The sequence below is a fragment of the Scyliorhinus torazame genome, chromosome 18 (assembly GCF_047496885.1).
Source record: "Scyliorhinus torazame isolate Kashiwa2021f chromosome 18, sScyTor2.1, whole genome shotgun sequence".
Taxonomy (NCBI): Eukaryota; Metazoa; Chordata; class Chondrichthyes; order Carcharhiniformes; family Scyliorhinidae; genus Scyliorhinus; species Scyliorhinus torazame.
This window is the reverse complement of record NC_092724.1, coordinates 128,754,631-128,773,685: the sequence shown is the minus strand read 5'-3', so window position 1 is coordinate 128,773,685 and position 19,055 is coordinate 128,754,631. Positions and strand designations below refer to the sequence as shown.

At 43.0% G+C, this 19,055-nt stretch overlaps 1 protein-coding gene across 2 annotated transcripts in view; it reads right to left on the bottom strand.

The window, feature by feature from the left end:
• Positions 1-18,911, bottom strand: part of jmjd6 (jumonji domain containing 6, arginine demethylase and lysine hydroxylase) — a 38,254-nt gene extending 19,343 nt beyond the window's left edge. Inside the window, exons 1-4 of one of the 2 annotated variants that reach the window (XM_072483335.1) lie at positions 18,700-18,911; positions 12,994-13,382; positions 9,752-10,038; positions 3,505-3,640 (exon numbers count right to left, since the gene is read on the bottom strand). In XM_072483335.1, the coding sequence (XP_072339436.1) occupies positions 3,505-3,640; positions 9,752-10,038; positions 12,994-13,382; positions 18,700-18,828 (941 nt within the window). In that variant the 5' untranslated portion in view covers positions 18,829-18,911. Of the gene's footprint in view, positions 1-3,504; positions 3,641-9,751; positions 10,039-12,993; positions 13,383-18,503; positions 18,586-18,699 lie in introns of those variants that run through there. The other variant, XM_072483336.1, reaches the window with a different exon arrangement.
• Between the last annotated feature and the right edge of the window lie 144 nt (positions 18,912-19,055).

Below are 19,055 nucleotides of genomic sequence, written 5' to 3'. Positions count from 1 at the left end.
AAGTGTTTTGAAAGTAGCCAACAGAGGCTAGCCATAAACAGAAACTTCTCAAGCCAAGATGATTACATCAGAGATGTATGTAGGGTATTTAATTTATTAAGCAAACTTGAGGATGACGCGAAAAAGGAAACAGCACAAATAACGAGGAAACATTTAGCCAGATTAAAAGATCTAAATTTTTTGCATAATAAGGCCGAAGAGTGGCAGATTTATATCAATGTAGGCAAATGAAATAACGTGAGAACAAAGAACTAACTAAGATTTTGCAGCAATTAAAATGCTTGATTGTATGATCAGAGGTACAGAGCATGAATCAGAAAATGTTGGCCCATAACTTCCTGATTCCCCAGCGTCGCATTTAGGGAGTACCACAATGATGCGCTTGGAAATCCCTCCAGGAAGATCCTATGTAAGGGTTTACCCAACAATTGCCCAGAAGTGCTAACTTCCTCTGGACAATTGCATTGGGCTAGAAACTATCCAGCAGAGGCGATTTAAATGGTCAAATTCGGATGGTTCTGCCGTTTTACCCTGATAATTACTCTGAAAGAGTGAGAAGGAAAACAAAATCACTTCTAACTCCAGAGTAACTATTTAAATTTGCATCCCCCCCCCCGCGCACACACAATCCCCCAATACCACATCCATCCCGGCCCAATCCCCCCCCCCCCGCCTCATCCCCTCTTCCCGGTCTGACCGCCCCCCCGCCACCTGTTGTCTGAACCAGTTATATTTGAAACTTCCCTTCTCCCTTTTTAAATTGTTTTTCGAACACACCGTGGCGTGAAAAAGTGGATGTTCCTTTCTTTCCTGCACCCCAGTTATTCCACACCATGCTTTGCTGCTCCTGTCTCACCCAGCCTGAGTGAGGAAGGTTGGGTGAGACAGGAGCTTTGGAAATTCAGCGAGGGTAAATCCGTTGAGAGTGGCAATCCACCGGAGATTGCCATTCTGAGGAAGTTAAAGGCAGTTATATTGTAATTTTGTAAGATGTTTACGAGGCTCATCTGGTGTACTGTCACCATAATGTACGGTCAGGATGAAGGTGGGGAGGAGCAAAAAATATTAATTCCATAAGGTGAAAGGGTGCAAATATCAGGGAACGTATTGACAATGAGGCTCTCTGAGGGCTCAGCGGTGTGTAACTGAGCCATACAGAACAAGTTAAATCCCTGTTGTCACTCAGACAATTTCAAATCTGCAACAGCAAAAGCACAAATTCATCTTGGCATCCCAAAGTTAGGAAGAGTAAGTTGTTGAGGACTCTGATCACTTTCCAGCAAAACTGCATGTGTATAAGTCACAGGGGAAAGCGGATCTCTTTCTACCAGTATTCTGGAACAGCATTGCTGACAATCATTGACTACATTCACAAGTGTCGAATGGTCATTTCAGCAAATTATAGTAGAGCACAAGGTGCCTATGAGACCATATCCAGTAAGGAGAGGTAGAATTCAGCAGGTACTCTAATCATGTAAACTTACCATAAACTGAGGAATCATGTTTGCACTCTGTACTCAGCACTAGTATCAAAGGCAATTGAATGTGGTCTGACACATGTCAAATCGACTGCTAAACCTCTCCAAATTGCCCTTAAAATGTGCCTCAAAGGTGCAGAGTTAGTGTGGCATTTCATTTTTAAAAAATGTATTTGATTACAAACATGTATCAAAACAGATTACAGTGAACAAACACTCCAGGAAACATGCTTTCCTACAATCAACTATACAGTCTGTATAATTTTTCCTCATTTTCACCCCCCCTCCCCCGCGATGAACAGCCCCATAAACACGGTCACAAACATCCCCCACCTTTCCTCAAACCCCCTTGAAGAGCCCCTTAACATATACTTTATCTTCTCTAATCGCAGGAAGTCATACAGGTCACCCAACCAAGCCGCTACCCCCGGTGGCGGTGCCGACTGCCACTCCAGCAAAATTCACCTTTGTGCAATCAGAGAGGCGAAGGCCAAGACATCGGCCTTCCTCCATGAACTCTGGCTTCTCCGAGACACCAAATATCGCCACCAAAGGGTCCGAATCCACATCCACTATCCTGGCTAAGATTGCGAAGAATCTTCCCAATTTTTCGCAACCCCAAAACATGTACGTGTGATCTGCTGGCTCCCGCCCACATATCTCACTCATCTGCTACCCCCTGAAAGAACCCACTCATTCTCGCCCGAGTCATATACACCCTGTGCACCATCATAAACTGTATCAGGCTCATCCTTGCACATGAGGAGGTTCCGTTTACCCAACGCAGTGCCTCACTCCCTGCTCCCCAATTGATCCCCCCTCCCAACTCCGCTTCCCATTTCTCTTTGATCTTCACCACCCGCTTGCCTCCCTGCTCCCCAGCCACTTGTATCTATCCCCAATTCTTCCCTCCACCTCCACATCCGGGAGCAGCAGTCGCTCCAGTAGGGTGTATTAGTGTGGTATTTCAAGAGGAAGAAAAGGTTTGGGGTAAAAAGGGAAGTGTAGCAAAACTTTGTCACCTAACGTTTAACAGAATTGTAGAATAATTTACCATGAACATAGAATATACAGTGCAAAAAGAGGCCATTCGGTCCACAGAGTATGCACCGACCCACTTAAGCCCTCACTTCAACCCTATCCCCTTAACCCAATAACCCCTCTTAACCTTTTTTGGACACTAGGAGTAATTTAGAAGACCACTGAAGTCGACAGAATAAATAGTAGACGAGGAAATTGTTTGAATTTTTGGAGAGAATAGACATGATATAAAAGTGAGCAGCTGGCACTCGTCTGAATAAGGAATGAACTTGTTGTGAAATGATTTCCTTTCCCAAAAGAATTACATTCTCCTATTTTTTAATGCTAATTCTCTCTGCTCTTTCTCCTCCCTGATTCTTTGGCAGGAAATACATTTTCTGACACTTTGTCCAAGTGGTTATTCATTATACGTGAGCACTGACAAGAGACTATCAGTATTGGGGGATCAGAGCCATGCCTAATCTTGTCCTCACTCAATGACCATACATGCGTGCTTCCTGTATAGGGCAATGGGCAGCAGCCCCCCAATTCATGGTTACCAAGAATAACTATATCACCCCCTGTTTGAAATCAAGTAACTCAGCACAAATTCAAGATTGGAATTTGTCTCGTCTGCATGATTCAATGACTTACCGCTTTAATAGACTTTGGGCAACATGCATCAGAGAAGCTGAAATATGAACTGAGGAAAGGCTATTTACCTATCAGTACTATGTTTCAACTATGTCCCGTACCGGCTGAGGTTATTCATGGAAGTCTGCCTTCTCAACCTTGCCTGAGGTATAGTGATCCTCAGGTTAAATCACCACCAATCAGCTCTCCCCCTCAAAGGGAAAAGCTGTCGATGATCATCTGAGACTATGGTGACTTTACCTTTTACTATGTCTCAACTCATAATTGCACCATCACTGACCGGTCAGAAAGTGTATCTCAATGCCAATAATCTATTGCACTCCAGAAAATAATTATCTCATGCTGAGATTACCTGTACCACTTTCTGGATAGTTTAGGGCGTCCCCTAACTGTTTTATGCCATACAACAGGGAAGTTGGTTGCACTGGCAAAGTTCTGAGTAACAGCAATGGTGTGATCCATATTGAGCACTACATGCCACCATCCACCTGAAAGATAAGAAGAATTCTACGTAAGGCATCAATTTCAAAATCTCAATTAATTTAACACATTCAAATAAGTTTAATTATTGACTGACGGCGAATTGGAGAAAGGCAGAATCCATTTCTGACTCGTGCTCCTATGTGCAAGCTAAACTAGGCTAAAATAGTTCTGTCTTTTCTGATACACAGATCATCATCACACAGCAGATTACTATGAAAACTGGTCAGCAGACAAGAAGCAAAGAGTTGGAATAAATCAGTCTTTTTCTGATTGGCAGGCAGTGACTAGTGGGGTACCGTAGGGATCTGTTCTAGGACCTCAACTGCTCACATTATATGTAATGGGTTGGACAAGGGAACCTAATGTATTATCTCCAAATTTGCAGATGATACAATATTGGGTGGGAGGGTGAGCTGTGAGGAGGATGCAGAGATGCTTCAGCAGGATTTGGACAGGCTGAATGAGTGGACATATGCGTGGCAGATGCAGTATAATGTGGACAAATCTGAGGTTATTCACTCGGTAGCAAAAAATTGGAAGGCATATTATTATTTGAATGGGTGTAAATTAAGAGAGGTGGATACTGAGCAAGACCTTGTGTCCTCGTGCATCTGTCACTGAAAGGAAGCATGCAGGTACAGCAGGCAGTAAAGAAGGCAAATGGTATGTTGGCCTTCATAGCGAGAGGATGAGAATAGGCATAGGCATGTTTTACTGCAATTGTGTAGGGCGATGGTGGGGCCACACCTGGAGTATTGTGTGCAGGTTTGGTGTCCTTATCTGAAGAAGAATGTTCTCGCAATGGAGGGAGTGCAGCAAAGGTTTACCAGGCTGATTCCTGGGATGGCGGGACTGTCATATGAGGAGAGACTAAATCGGTTAGGATTGTATTCATTGGAGTTCAGAAGAGTGAGAGGGGATCTCATAGAAACTTATAAAATTCTAACGGGATTAGAGAAGTTAGATTCAGAAACAATGTTCCTGATGGTGGGGAGTCCATAACTAGGTTATCGTTTGAGGATAAGACCATAAGACATCGGAACAGAATTAGGCCACTCAGCCCATCGAGTCTGCTCCGCCATTCAATCATGACTGATATGTTTCTCATCCCCATTCTCCTGCCTTCTCCCCATAACCCCATATCCCCTTATTGATCCACAACATATCTATCTCTGTCTTAAAGACACTCAGTGATTTGGCCACAGCCTTCTGCGGCAAAGAGTTCCACAGATTCACCACCCTCTGGCTGAAGAAATTCCTCCTCATCTCTGTTTTAAAGGATCGTCCCTTTAGTCTGAGATTGTGTCCTCTGCTTCTCGTTTTTCCGACAAGTGGAAACATCCTCTCCACGGCCACTCTATCCAGGCCACGCGGTATCCTGTAAGTTTCAATAAAATTCCCCCATATCCTTCTAAACTCCAACGAGTACAGACCCAGAGTCCTCAACCGTTCCTCATACGACAAGCTCTTCATTCCAGGGATCATTCTTCCCTGGAACCTCCTCTGGACCATTTCCAAGGCCAGCACATCCTTCCTTAGATACAGGGCCCAAAACTGCTCATAATACTCCAAATGGGGTCTGACCAGAGCCTTATATAGCCTCAGACGTACATCCCTGGTCTTGTATTCTAGCCCTCGCGACATGACTGCTAACATTGCATTTGCCTTCCTAACTGCCGCCTGAACCTGCACGTTAACCTTAAGAGAATCATGAACAACGACTCCTAAGTCCCTTTGTTCTTCTGATTTCCTAAGCATCATCCCATTTAGAAAATAGTCTATGTCTCCATTTCTCCGTCCACACTTTTCCACATTGTATTCCATCTGCCACATCTGCCCACTCTCCTAGTCTGTCCAAGTCCTTCTGCAGCCCGCCTGCTTCCTCAATACTACATGCTCCTCCACAGATCTTTGTATAATCTGCAAACTTCGCAACAGTGCCTTCAGTTCCTTCCTCCAATCATTAATGGATATTGTGAAAAGTTGTGGTCCCAGCATCGACCCCTGAGGTACACCACTAGTCACCAGCTGCCATCCTGAAAAAGACCCCTTTATCCCAATCTCAGCCTTCTGCCAGTCAGCCAATCCTCTATCCATGCCAGGATCTTACACTTAACACCATGGGCTCTTAACGTATTTAACAGTCTCCTATGCAGCACCTTGTCAGAGGCGTTCTGGAAATCTAAATAAATCACGTCCACTGGTTCTCCTTTGTCTAACTTCCTTGTTACTCCCTCAAAGAACTCCAACAGATTTGTCAGACATGACCTCCCCTTGACGAAACCATGCTGACTCAGTCCTATTTTATCATGCACTTCCAAGTACTCCGCAATCTCATCTTTAATAATGGACTCTAAAATCTTACCAATGACTGAAGTCAGGCTAGCCGGCCTATAATTTCCCGTCTTCTGCCTCCCTCCCTTCTTAAAACAGTGGTGTTACATTAGCCACTTTCCAGTCCTCTGGGACCCTTCCTGCCTCCAGTGATTCCTGAAAGATCATCACCAATGCCTCCACAATCTCCTCAGCTATCTCTTTTAGAGCCCTGGCGTGTAGTCCATCCGGTCCAGGTGATTTATCCACCTTCAGACCTTTCAGTTTCCCCAGAACCTTCTCCTTAGTAAGGGTCACTGCACTCACCTCTGCATCCTGGTTGTCCTGGAGTTCTGGTATCCCACTGGTGTCTTCCACCGTAAAGACTGATGCAAATTAACTATTCAGTTCGTCTGCCATTTCTTTGTTTCCTATTATTACTTCTCCAGCCACATTTTCCAGTGGTCCAACATCTATTTTTGCCTCTCTCTTACCTTTTGTATATTGAAAAAAACTCTTCCTATCTTCCTTTATATTACTAGCTAGCTTGCACTCATACTTCATCTTCTCCCCCCTTATTGCTTTTTTAGTTGTCCTCTGCTCACTTTTAAAGGCTTCCCAATCATCTGGCTTCCCACTAATCCTCACCACTTTGTCTGTTTTTTCTTTAGCTTTTATGCTGTCCTGGACTTCCCTCGTCAGCCATGGATGCCTTGTCCTCCCCTTAGCATGTTTCCTCCTCCTTGGGATGAATTTCTGTTGTGCCTCCTGAATAACCCCCAAAAACTCCTGCCATTGCTATTACACTGTCCTCCCTGCTAGGCTCCTTTTCCAATCAACTCTGGCCAGCTCCTCCCTCATGGCCTTGTAGTGACCCTTATTTAATTGTAATACTGTTGCATCTGATTGCAGGTTCTCCCTCTCAAACTGCAGGGTAAATTCTATCATATTGTGGTCACTGCTCCCTAAGGATTCCTTTCCCTTAAGTTTCCTAATCAAGTCTGCCTCATTACACATCACCAAATCCAGAATTGCCTGTTCCCTAGTAGGCTCTGTCACAAGCTGCTCCAAAAAAAGTCTCTCAGACATCCACAAATTCCTTTTCTTGGGATCCACTACCAACCTGATTTTCCCAGTCCACCTGCATATTGAAGTCCCCCATGATTATTGTAATATTGCCTTTTTTACATGCCTTTTCTATCTCCGGATTTATTTTCTGCCCCACATCCGGACTACTGCTAGGGGGCCTGTACATAACTCCCATCAGTGTCTTTTTACCTTTGCGATTCCTCAACTCTACCCACAGAGATTCTATGCCTTCTGATCCTATAACGCTCCTTGCTATCAATTTAACTTCAGAGTTAAGTTTTTTTTAGGACTAAGGTGATGAGAAATGTCTTCATCCAGAGAGTGATAAATATGTGGAATTCGCTACCACAGAAAATAGTTGAGACCAATATGTTGTGTAATTTCAAGAAGAAATTAGATATAGTCCTTGGGGTTAAAGGGATATGGGAAGGGAGGTGGGATCAGGGTATCGAATTTGACGATCAGCCATGATCATAATGAATAACAGAGCAGGCTTGAAAAGCAGGATTGCGTCCTCCTGCCTCTATTTTCTATGTATGTTTCTATGTATGAAACCTGTGAAATGCTCTTTTCCACTTAAACCATCTAGCCTAGCCTCACTATCCTTCTTGATCCACAAGATTTTGCAAGGTGTAAAAATACAATAGATTTCCAAGTGCCAACACTATTTCACAGCAGAAACATCACCCATCCTAACTTGCACAGAGAAAGTTGGCCAATCATTTCAGAGTGTAATTTATTGCCTTGCTTTTGGGCAACACTTAAGAATCACGAATAACCAGCGTTGTATTATTTCAAAGCATTCACTAACTTTTCAGTGTTTTATAAGAGATATTTTACATAGTGTTCTTATTGACGTGCAGGATATTACCGCTAACTTGAAATAGTTAATCATCATTTAAAGGGCTATCATCTTTCCTTGTTGGACCTTTCTCTTGTCAGGTGTGAAAACTACATGTTAAATCCGTACATTTTGTTCTCACTGGAACGAAGGAGGTTGAGGGGCGACCTGATAGAGGTATACAAAATTATGAGGGGCATAGACAGAGTGGATAGTCAGAGGCTTTTCCCCAGGGTAGAGGGGTCAATTACTAGGGGGCATAGGTTTAAGGTGAGAGGGGCAAAGTTTAGAGTAGATGTACGAGGCAAGTTTTTTACGCAGAGGGTAGTGGGTGCCTGGAACTCACTACCGGAGGAGGTAGTGGAGGCAGGGACGATAGGGACATTTAAGGGGCATCTTGACAAATATATGAATAGGATGGGAATAGAAGGATACGGACCCAGGAAGTGTAGAAGATTGTAGTTTAGTCGGGCAGTATGGTCGGCACGGGCTTGGAGGGCCGAAGGGCCTGTTCCTGTGCTGTACATTTCTTTGTTCTTTGTTCTTTGTACTTGTAAAACAGCCACATAATCAAATCATGGTTTTGCTACAATTTATTGAAAAATGTTAGCTTTCTCAAGACCATTTATTTCAAATGAAAAATCCAAATCTTCTGAACTCAAGAACCTGTAATATCTAAAACTGAATGCAAGACAACACCTTTACGGTTATAGTATTATTCATGGCCTTCCTTCTGGTTGAAAGCGGAGGCTTCGTATGACAATTAAAATGCCACAATCACAGCTTTATGCAACATATTCACACCAACAGTAAAAGCCGAAATCCAGAGGTGAGGAATAAAATGCATCCAGGTTGTGCATTCAATGCAGTGGAGAGCAAAAAGATTAATTTGAGAAATTCTTCAGATATATTGCATAAGCATTTCAGTTTCCCAGAAGAATGAAGGTATTGTGGACAGAATAGTACACACTGTTATGCACATTCTGGCGATGCCTCCGCTTTCAACCATAAGAAAGGCCATGAATAATCTCAGTTTCAATAGCATATCCAGCATCAGTTCTGCCCACAGAATAGTCTCCACGGCAGGATAGCATAATTCAGCTCTCAACCCGGATAGTGACAGAAACTATAGTCCCAGATTGCTTCGAGAAAAATTGGCTGCATTTGGGTATTGGGGGCAAATCGGATGAGAGACTTGTCTGTTCTTGCACTCACTGACAAAGATCACATTTAAACAATAAGCATTTGAGTTGGATACCAGAAGGCAACTGGTTCCAATGGAATAGAGAGAACATTTGTGAGGAAAAGTGTGCAATGAATGAGTGTTGGCATCAATTTAAAAAAAAATATAAGCGTTTCTCTTACCCCTATTAAAAGATGCAGGCAACCCATCACAGAACAATATTAAAGGGTTCTAACTGTAAACAATTTGTCCTAAATCCTTTATTAGGAAGCGTGATCAAAGTTTTTAGAGCACTATAGATTTTGGGTGACAGTATATAGAAACCAATCTGCAGGTTAGGTGGATTGGCCACATTAAATTGCCCCTTAATTGGAAAAAAATAATTGGTACTCTAAATTTCTTTTTAAAAAAGAAACCAATCACCAAAATGATTTAATCAATGTAAAATTCTGAGGTACCTTTGAAAAATGAGGAAACTGTCACCTTTGTTTGGATTGGAGAAGTACACAGGTTTGTCATTTTATATCGCCTATTCGCAAAAATATCAATCTTTAAACAGAAATTGTACCTTTGTGTCAAATGTTGAGCACCACTAGGAAAATATCAATAACTTTTCAACAACAATTCAACAATTATCTCCGTTAACAAAGCCCTGTGTAAGTAAAGCTTTTCTATTTAAAAAAAAGTCACCTGGTACAAAGACAGTCTCCCCTGGCTTCTGAATGATTTCTAAGGGTTTAAACTCCTGGGGCCAGGTTGGATGCTGTGTGCGGGGGTAGATAATGACAAACCACGTGATGGCCTCATCTTGTTGATTTCCACCTTCTTCCCTGGTAATCTTGATAAGTTCACGAGGTGTATTTGTAGGAAACAAACACCATCGCTTGTGACCTTGGACTAGAGCATTCCACGCACTTGTTCCTAAAGGATCAATATGGACTCCAGTTCCAGATCTTGGTGGACCCATGACAAACCATCTAAAAAGATAAAACATTGTAGAAGAATAAATATGAAATAATCCCTAATGTAATACTAAACTTTGTCACTGTTGATCTTGATGTTGTGACTGATCTTCTGTATGCAACGCACTTGTTAACAATATTTTTCCAATTCAGGCACAGTGCTCGTGTTTTCCTCTTCAAATAAAAACCTTAGCGGTGATTCAGAAAGTAACATTTTAATCCTCTTACTCTCTGCACCCAATCAAACATATATATTCATGTGCATTGTGAAAATTGCTGAAAATCATCTCAGAATTTGGACGGAACATTAACTATTCGTAACCAGGGTATCTAAGTATTTGAATCTTTACTGCTCACAGCCCATCCTGCACTAAATCCCATTTGCTCATCACCCCTGTAAACCACCACTTGCTCTGTCTGTCTGTCATTGGAGTGTACCTTTAAGAAATGGGTACTTATCAAATAGCTGCAGTGATGTCATTGTGTGGGTGGAGCTGGGTTGTGTCTCTGGCTTTTACGTTCGCTTCGAGCTGGAAGCTGTTTGTGGCTTTGTGTTTTACTTACGTTTTAGGCAGTTGAAAGCTGAATTCAAACAAGGAAGGTTCATTTTGGCTCTCTGTATATCAAAAGGTGTCCAGATCACTCGATAATTTAAAAGTGATAACTGTCTTGTGTAAAGAATTTATACCTACTGCTTTGTTAAAAAGGGTGTTTGGCTTATGGATGTTGTTAGGAAAGTTATTGAGGGTTACATATAGAGTACTGCATCTGTGGGGGGTAGTTGTGTTGATAGTTGTTAAAATGTTAACTGAATTCATAGAATAAACATTGTTTTGTTTAAAAATACTTAAGATCTCTATTGCATAACACCTGGAAAGTAGGCCCTTGTGCTCCGCATAACCAAAATATATTAAACGTTGTTGGAGGTAAACTCCATGATATACTTTGGAGTTTTCTAAACCCTGGCCCATAACAAATGTCCCAGTGAATGAAGCTCAAATCTCTTGTCTGGTTCATTAATCTCTGAATGGCCTGGTATTCCTCTACTTCTTCGCTCCCTGTCCTATAGTTTTATGATTCATTTTTCCTACTTCTGCTTGTCATCCTGCTTACAGTATCAGAGCCATCAAACTTCACTACGTTTCTCTCTGGAGCTCACTTGTTAAATTCATTTGCACCTCTTTCTTAAAAAGATGTGTTTTGAGGAGGCTTTCGAACAAATGATTCATTCAGATATCTAGAAACTCATGTTCATTGCTACTGCTCTCTGGTGTGAAATACTCTAGGATTCATCCTTAAAGGTTCTATGTAAATCCAAGTTGTTTTCTGTTTTGATGAAAATGATTCAGAACAATCCCATAGTTCAGTCATGTACACTTATAATGGGTTATCCGGGACCGGGTGGCACAGAATGTAAGATATTCTGCTGCAACCTCGGTTCAGATGAAGATTAAACTACTTAATTATTATAAGGATGCTTTGTGAAATGAGTTAGGCTACTCTTGACCTAATCCCAAAACAAAAGACCAAAGTACAACAGAATGGTTGGTGTGGGCAATGAGGTTATCGTAAAGGTGCAGAAAGACATGAGTTGTGATTTAGCACCAGTGTTCGTCTTCGCTGTGGCCATAATATATCACAAGACTTGGAAAATTGAGAATCTTGGCGGCGCAATCGCATTTTCCGATTCTCCCCACCCTCGTGACGTGATGAGGTTCCCATCCAGGAAGTTCTCCTTGTGCGTGGGGGGGGGGGGGGGGTCTCCCTGGTCATGTGGGTCATCTGTGTGGTCATCTTTCCATCGGAGATCAGGGCGCCCCGATTTCTGGATTCCTGGCTCTCCAGCCCTGCCCCGCCAGCGGATGGTGTGAGCCTCACCTCTAGATTATTTCTACAGAGTGCCGGATTACCTGGTGAGAAAAGCCAGCTGTGCAGCCTGTGAGTTGCACACTGGCTTTTTCGCCTCAGCCAGCACTGTGCAGAGAATGGAAAATTCTGCCCATGACTGTCTTAGCTTGAGATTTTAACTATATTTTTTGGGATAGTGTTGGCAAATGTTTTCTCTGTATTTAACCATACTATACCTAGCCTTGAAATCCTTGATATTGAAATAGCATGCCTGAAATTGAAGAATTATTTTCTCCAGCGTCTCTCAACTTGAACACAAAATTTACAAAAAAACTCCAGAAAGAAAATATTTCTTAAGACAAATTTGTTCATATGATCACAATGAATAATACAATATGTTTTGTATTGTAGTACCAGGCAGCTAAACTGATTTGAGTGAGCAGGAATATAATGGGAGCCTTGAAAAAGTTTATTTCTAAGGCAATCGACAAACTCTTGACCCTTTCATTAAAATCAACCCAACTCTTTGTATGTTTTCTAAATTTGCCAATTTTATTGACTACTTTGAGCAAGATATTGAACAGCATCCTTTTGAATAGCCCCATTGCCATGACCAGCATTTAAAACATTTCCAACACAATTCAGGGCATGTTGTATGCCTGACGAAGGATGCCGTTAGAAAGGAAAAACAGTTTTCGGATTTGTCTGATAAGAGAATATTTATTAACTACTCAGTTGGGTAGATGACGTGCTGCACAAGCAGCTAATTAAGGGGCAATTTTAGGGTGGCCAATCCACCTACCCTGCACATTGGGTTGTGGGGGCGAAACCCACGCGAACACGGGGAGAATGTGCAAACTCCACACGGACAGTGACCCAGAGCCAGGATCAAACCTGGGACCTCGGCGTAGTGAGGCAGCAGTGTCATTATTTTACTTTTGGTTGAATGGAATGTCGATCCCTCGGGCTCCAAAAGAACTTGCCAACTGAGGCCTGCTCTGTCACACTAGAAATTCACCATGAAAACTGTGGGATACAAGGAGAGACAACTCTGTACACACTGACCTACATTACAGCTTTCCAGCAATTAATCATGAAACCTTGTTGTTTAAGTGCTGTTACCTGTATGGAGGTCTCCGTTTTTCCCCTGCAAACTGGAATAAATCATCCTTAAAATACTTTGGCACTTCATAATCCTCTAACAGTTTCTTCCTTTTCGGGTGTTCCCCGTAGCTGCTATCAAAAATGTAAAGAGGGCTATCATCTTTTGTAGTTTCCATGTAGTCGGCATAATACTTCATTTTCATTTTAACTGAGTAGCCATCATTGTCTTCCCCACATTTAAATTTCTGATTTCTGTACTTGCGCTTTAATCTTTCCTGTGTCCACTTTTCGTGTGCTGCCCACCCATGTTCAGCATTTAACACCACCACAGGCTTATATGGTCTTTCATACTTCTCAATGAATTCTTCAACTGATGTTTGGAGGGCATCTATCCTTTCTACATTGTCCTGAAACAAAGGGAAAAATATATATTCAAATTAATCAGTTGACTTTGGCAATTAGGAAATCTACATTGAGCCATTGCAGTGAGGTAGCTGTAACTCAGGTAAAGTAAGTACATCCGCATTTGGTTAAAAAAAAATTTGATCAGTTAATTTCTCGTTAGAAATTATGAATTTCTTGCACTTTGAATAGATATTTTTCAATGAATAGGGCGGCATGATGGCGCAGTGGTTACCACTGCTGCCTCACGCCGCTGAGGACCTGGGTTCGATCCCAGCCCCAGGTCACTGTCCATGTGGAGTTTCCACATTCTCCCTGTGTCTGCGTGGGTCTCACCCCCACAACCCAAAAATATATGCAGGGTAGGTGGATTGGCGATGCTAAATTGCCCCTTAATTGGAAAAAAAAGAATTGGGTATTCTAAATTGATTTCTTTAAAAGTAACTACACCGAAACACACAATTGTAATATCCTCTTTCAACCCGACTGTTCTTTTGATCTTAAATTTGCACAAAAACCCTTTTGGCTGGCCTTTAATGGACACATTATAAATCACCAGCTTGTTTTCAAATTATATGAAAGCTATAGCATCTAACTAAAAGTATAGAGGCTGCACAATATTGTTTAGATTGTTACCAATTTATGAAAATTACTTTGAGATTATTAACATGCATGTCTGTATTAAAATAGATCAGCAGAATAAATAATCCTTTTCAACATGCCCACAATCAAGGAACCAAAGTTGAATGAATGCTTTGGTTTGTACTAACTGCTCTCATGTTTTATGACACTGTGTAGAATTGGGAAAGTAAAACTAAAATTCAAATTTGTGTCGTTTTCAATGACAATGCAGGTAAGTACACTACCAGATGTGGTAATACAGATAAGGAAGATTCCACATTTGTTAGCTAGTCTATGAGGTACAGCCAAATGAAGACAGCAAATAAAAAGTATTATATATTTTGAGTTTACTGCATTTTTTTCCATACATGTAGCACATTGGCTTTTTGAAAAGATTCCAGTTAATTTTATGGAAAATGCTTATTCAGTTGGATAAAGTAGTGAAGTGGTTATGTTACTCAGCTAGTAAACCAGAGGCCGAGACGAATAATTCAGAAAATGAGAGTTCAAATCCCATCACAGAAGTTTGAGAATGTGAATTCAGATTACAAGAAATTGGAAATATATCTTGTCCAAAGTTTCCTTTAACTTTCCTTTGCTGTTTGTAACAGGTTTGTTGCGTTGCGCGGTCTCTTTAAGACTGTCAGGTCGCCACACATCGGAAAGGAACCATGACATGGTCGTGCAGCTTAGAGGAAACAATGTTTCTGTTCCAATGGCAAGACAGACCCACAGAAATGGGTAATATGCAGTCAGGGAAATGTCCACGGGCGTCATCAACATTTTAGATCAAACAGGCAAAAGGCAACCTCCAGCAAATTACTAGCTACTACCCTCCCTCACCTGATTAATCAGTACTCCGTCATATTAAAACCAAATTTTGGCAAGGGACCATAACAAATTCTGGGTGATGGAATTGAATGTCCATCAAGTAGAGTGGTTCCATAAGCATCACTGACCGGATTGTGAAGTTCATAGTTGCCAGGCTAGGGTTGCAAAAAAAGTGGAGAGAACCAACATATGGGAATAATGAACTCGCCTTTACCAGTCTATCTGTTACAGATGTCAGCTTTGGAGGAGAGCCCGTGTGCAGTTCTTTTGGAAGATCAACACCTATCTTTACACTGAGAACACTCTCCATTGTGTCACGGAGCACAATAACTATAAACACACACACCCCAATCTGTAACCTCAAGGCCGGGCATATCCTCCACATCTCCATCAAGCCTGATGACCAACCCCTGGTTCAATGAGGAATGTACATGCCAGGAGCAAGCCCAGGTCAGTGCCAGATTAGCCATTTTTTTGCTGGGGCAGTGTTTGGTGCATGACAAATAAGCTTTAGCATCCTGGGAGGCTGATATGCATCATTGGCATAGAGCTATTTGGCTGAATGGTCAATTGCAATGCTGTAAAATTCTTTAGGATAACTGATGCTTATTAAGGTGTACTCCAGTAAGCAGTAAAACCCCATCAAAGGGAAAAAATGGAATGAAACATTGGTGAAGGAAAAGTAAAGATGCAGAAATGTAATTCTTTATATATTTTCGAATGCTGGACAAAGATGTTAGGTAAAGAATGGTGACAGTGGTGGTAGAATTGCTATAGACTAGGTAAATATATATTTTTAAATCTATAAACTTCAGACAGGTGAACACACCCAGCTGGGCCTATCATGGAGATCACTGCAACAGAGGAAACCGAAGTTGTATCACTCCACCCAGCTGTAAACATACCAGATTCCCAAAATAATTCACTGTTCTGTGCAAGCTTATCAATTTGTCAGTGAATCAAGAAAGGAGGGAGGGCACGGTGGGGCAACATGTCAAATGTTAGTTGTCCAAATGTGGCTGCAGAATTCTACCCATCACCTAATTTAGCAATGTTAATGTAGGAAAAACGCCTCAAGATGCTTCAACTGAGTCAAAACTTGCAGAGTCACAGAAGGGGATTTTAGGAAAGGTGATGAAAAGCTTAGACCAATAAAGAAGGGAAATTAAGAGTTTAGGGCTGAGATAGGGGAGGACACAGTTGTGAATGAGGTGACAAAAACACTAGGGGATGAATAATAGACCACTGTTGGAGGAGCACACTATTTTCGGATGGTTGGTGATTATGGACAGGGAGGCCATGGAAGGATATGAACACAAGGATGAGAACTTTAAATTGGTGGTGTTGCTGGACAGGAGCCACGTGGATCAGCAAGGGTAATGGGTGAATGGGATTTGACGCCACTTAACATACTGACAGCAGAATTTTTAATGAACTGAAGTTTATGGAGGGTGGAACATGCCGAAATAATCAACACAGGATGAAGTATTAAGCAATAGATGGGCAAAGGCAGGGTGGAGACAACAATGTGACAAGGGTGGTACTTGCCAGTCTTTAAGAAAAACAATGGGTTTGGTTAAAACTGAAATTGAGGTGACGGGTCGGGTTCAACAAACGATAATGGCCTGGGAAGGGAAAGGAATTAATGGCAAAGAAATGGGAGTTTGTGAAATTACAGCTCATTTAGGACTGGATGTCAAAAATGAAAGCTGGCAAGAGGCAGTGCAAAGGTCGAGAGAGGTTGTGGTGGTGAGACAGAAGTGGGTGTTATCAGTGGAACTGGACATCAAGTCTTTGGATATTGTCCCTGAGGAGAAGGATGTAGATGAGGAATAAAAACAGACCAAAGATCCCTGTGGGGCTCCAGGGCTAAAGTGTGCAAGCAGGAACATAAGATATTGCAGAAGATTCTCTGGTTACAGCTGGATGGGTAACTGGAGAAGCATACAAGGGATGTCCCACTTGGGTGGACAATGAGGCGCTGCAGTTTAGGGGACAGGAAAGAAAATTAGTGGAACGAGGATCGTGAGCGCAAGAGTTGAGATTTTCCCAGGACGCGTGCAGAAGAAAATGGGACCAAAAGGATCATGTTGATGGAGTATGACACAAGGAAGTGTGATCAAGAAAATAGGAAGTATGAGGGGATGGCCATGAATATGGGAAGAACAGTTTATATGGAGGGAGTGGCTAAGGGAGGGCAGGGTCGCACTGAGGTCAGAGAATAGTGTACGGTGTGTTTAGATGGACTGCTATGTCAGTCAATACAAGGATCAAGGAGGAGGGAGTGAGCATAGTGCGAAACTCAGGAGGAGGCTTATGTGGGCAGCAGCAAATTAGGATTTTAAAACAGTGACAAGGCAGAATAAAGTAAGAAAGGCCGAATAAAGTAACTTGCTCAAAGGGGACGCAAGGGGAATAACGGGACAGAGCAAGGAAGAGTTTGATCAGGATAATGACAACGGTTCGAGCATGGAAGGTGGTGGAAGGCGTTGACACCAAGTTCCTTACAAGGCCATTATTCACTGTATGGTCGCAGCTGGCAAGGGCCTTGTTTGCAAGTAAACAGAGGTGTAAAGAGCGGTTATAATTGGCACAGTTGACGTAATCAGTATTGGGAAGCACAAAAAGGACAAGTTGGTGGCTGTAATCGCTAGTTAAAGTAGACAGAAGCAACTGCATTGAGTCTTAACGGCAGACAAATTAGTTCTCCAGCTTAAAGATTTAATGTACTTTTTGGACAATCGGACAGTTGGTAAAGCATGGCTCTGTGGTAGTGAATGAATTCCATCCATCCCAAGTTTCTTGAGAGTCACGGCTATTTTTATGGATGGCTGAAAAGTCACATTGGTGTAAAACATTAGCCAATATCAGCTCTTTTATTGGATAGATTGAAATCAGCATCAAAATAGACACCAAATAAACAGGTTATTCCTGATGCCACATGTTGACTTTTGATCTGCAGTAATGTATAAACAATGTTCTCTTTCCAGAAAATATCTACATATATGCAGCAAATTATAAGGCAGTATCAGACTTACTGCAATACGAGGAACCACTGATTTTGAAAAGGGAGCTAGTTACCCCACGTCGTCTGCAAACATTAATGTAAATATCGTAAACTCGCTCACAGAGATAATCACGTTTAAAAGCTTGTCACTAAAGGCTGGACGCCACTGTATCCCCGGTGATGCCACAGCCCCGAACCCTCAGCTTCTCGCCTGAAACCGCCTATTGAAGGTTATTTTTCACCCAGGGACATTTTCTCCGCGAGGCCCGGGCCCAACCAAGAACCGGTTCTTCCTTTACGAAGAAACTATGTTTCTTCCCCCTCCCCCCCAGGAAGTGCCGGAGATACCCTGTGGAGGAATGGAGGTTAACGTTTCGAGTCCTCTGATAAAAGTCCAGCCGAGTATTCCCAGCGAATGATTTCATTTCCGAGATTTCCAGCACTTCCCTGGTGGTGATGCCGGCCTAGGAGACTGGCTTTTAAGTAGCACCAGCTCCCGGTGACCGCTGTCTCCAGAATTGCCCTTTTCAAAAGTGTCCAGGGGCCCAGGCTTACCGCGGGTGGCGGCCCCACAGAAATCAATCTTTCGAGCAGGGCTGCCGGCTCCCATTCCCTCAACACCCCCCCCCCCCCCCCCCCCCACCCCAGGCCTGGCACAGCAACACACCAGCGTCTCCCGCCTGGCGCAGGTTTGGCCTCCCATCCCCGGAGACTGAGCCATCCGGCTCTCGGGAGTTGCTGCGGCCTGAGGGGCATGGCGCCGAGTGTGTGTACGTGCGGGACGTGACCGGGTGTGTGTGTGTGTGTGTGTGGGGGGGGGAACACCCCGGGGCCCGTGAGGCGGCCCCCCGGCCGCTCCTTACCTTGACAGTGCTCAAGGATAAAGAGAAAGTTTCATGGTAGTTGTGTTTAGTCCAGTCGTAAGAATCCCTTAACTCGGGGCGAGCACTGCGCTTAGCTTCTTTTATTCGTTTCTTAGCTTTGTGATTCATTTCCTAAATATCAAGAGCCGCTGGCGGTTCTCTCTTTTTTTTCCGTTCCCCCGACCCGCCGCCACCAGCACGACTGACGGCCCCCTTACCCCCGGAGGCTCCCGGCTACAGCCTTGTCGAGGGGGGAGAAGCCTTCCAGAATCTTCACCCGCTCCCGCACCGACCTGTCAATCAGGCCGCCGGGAGGAAGTCCCACCCCCACCGCGACCATCCGATTGGCGAATCAG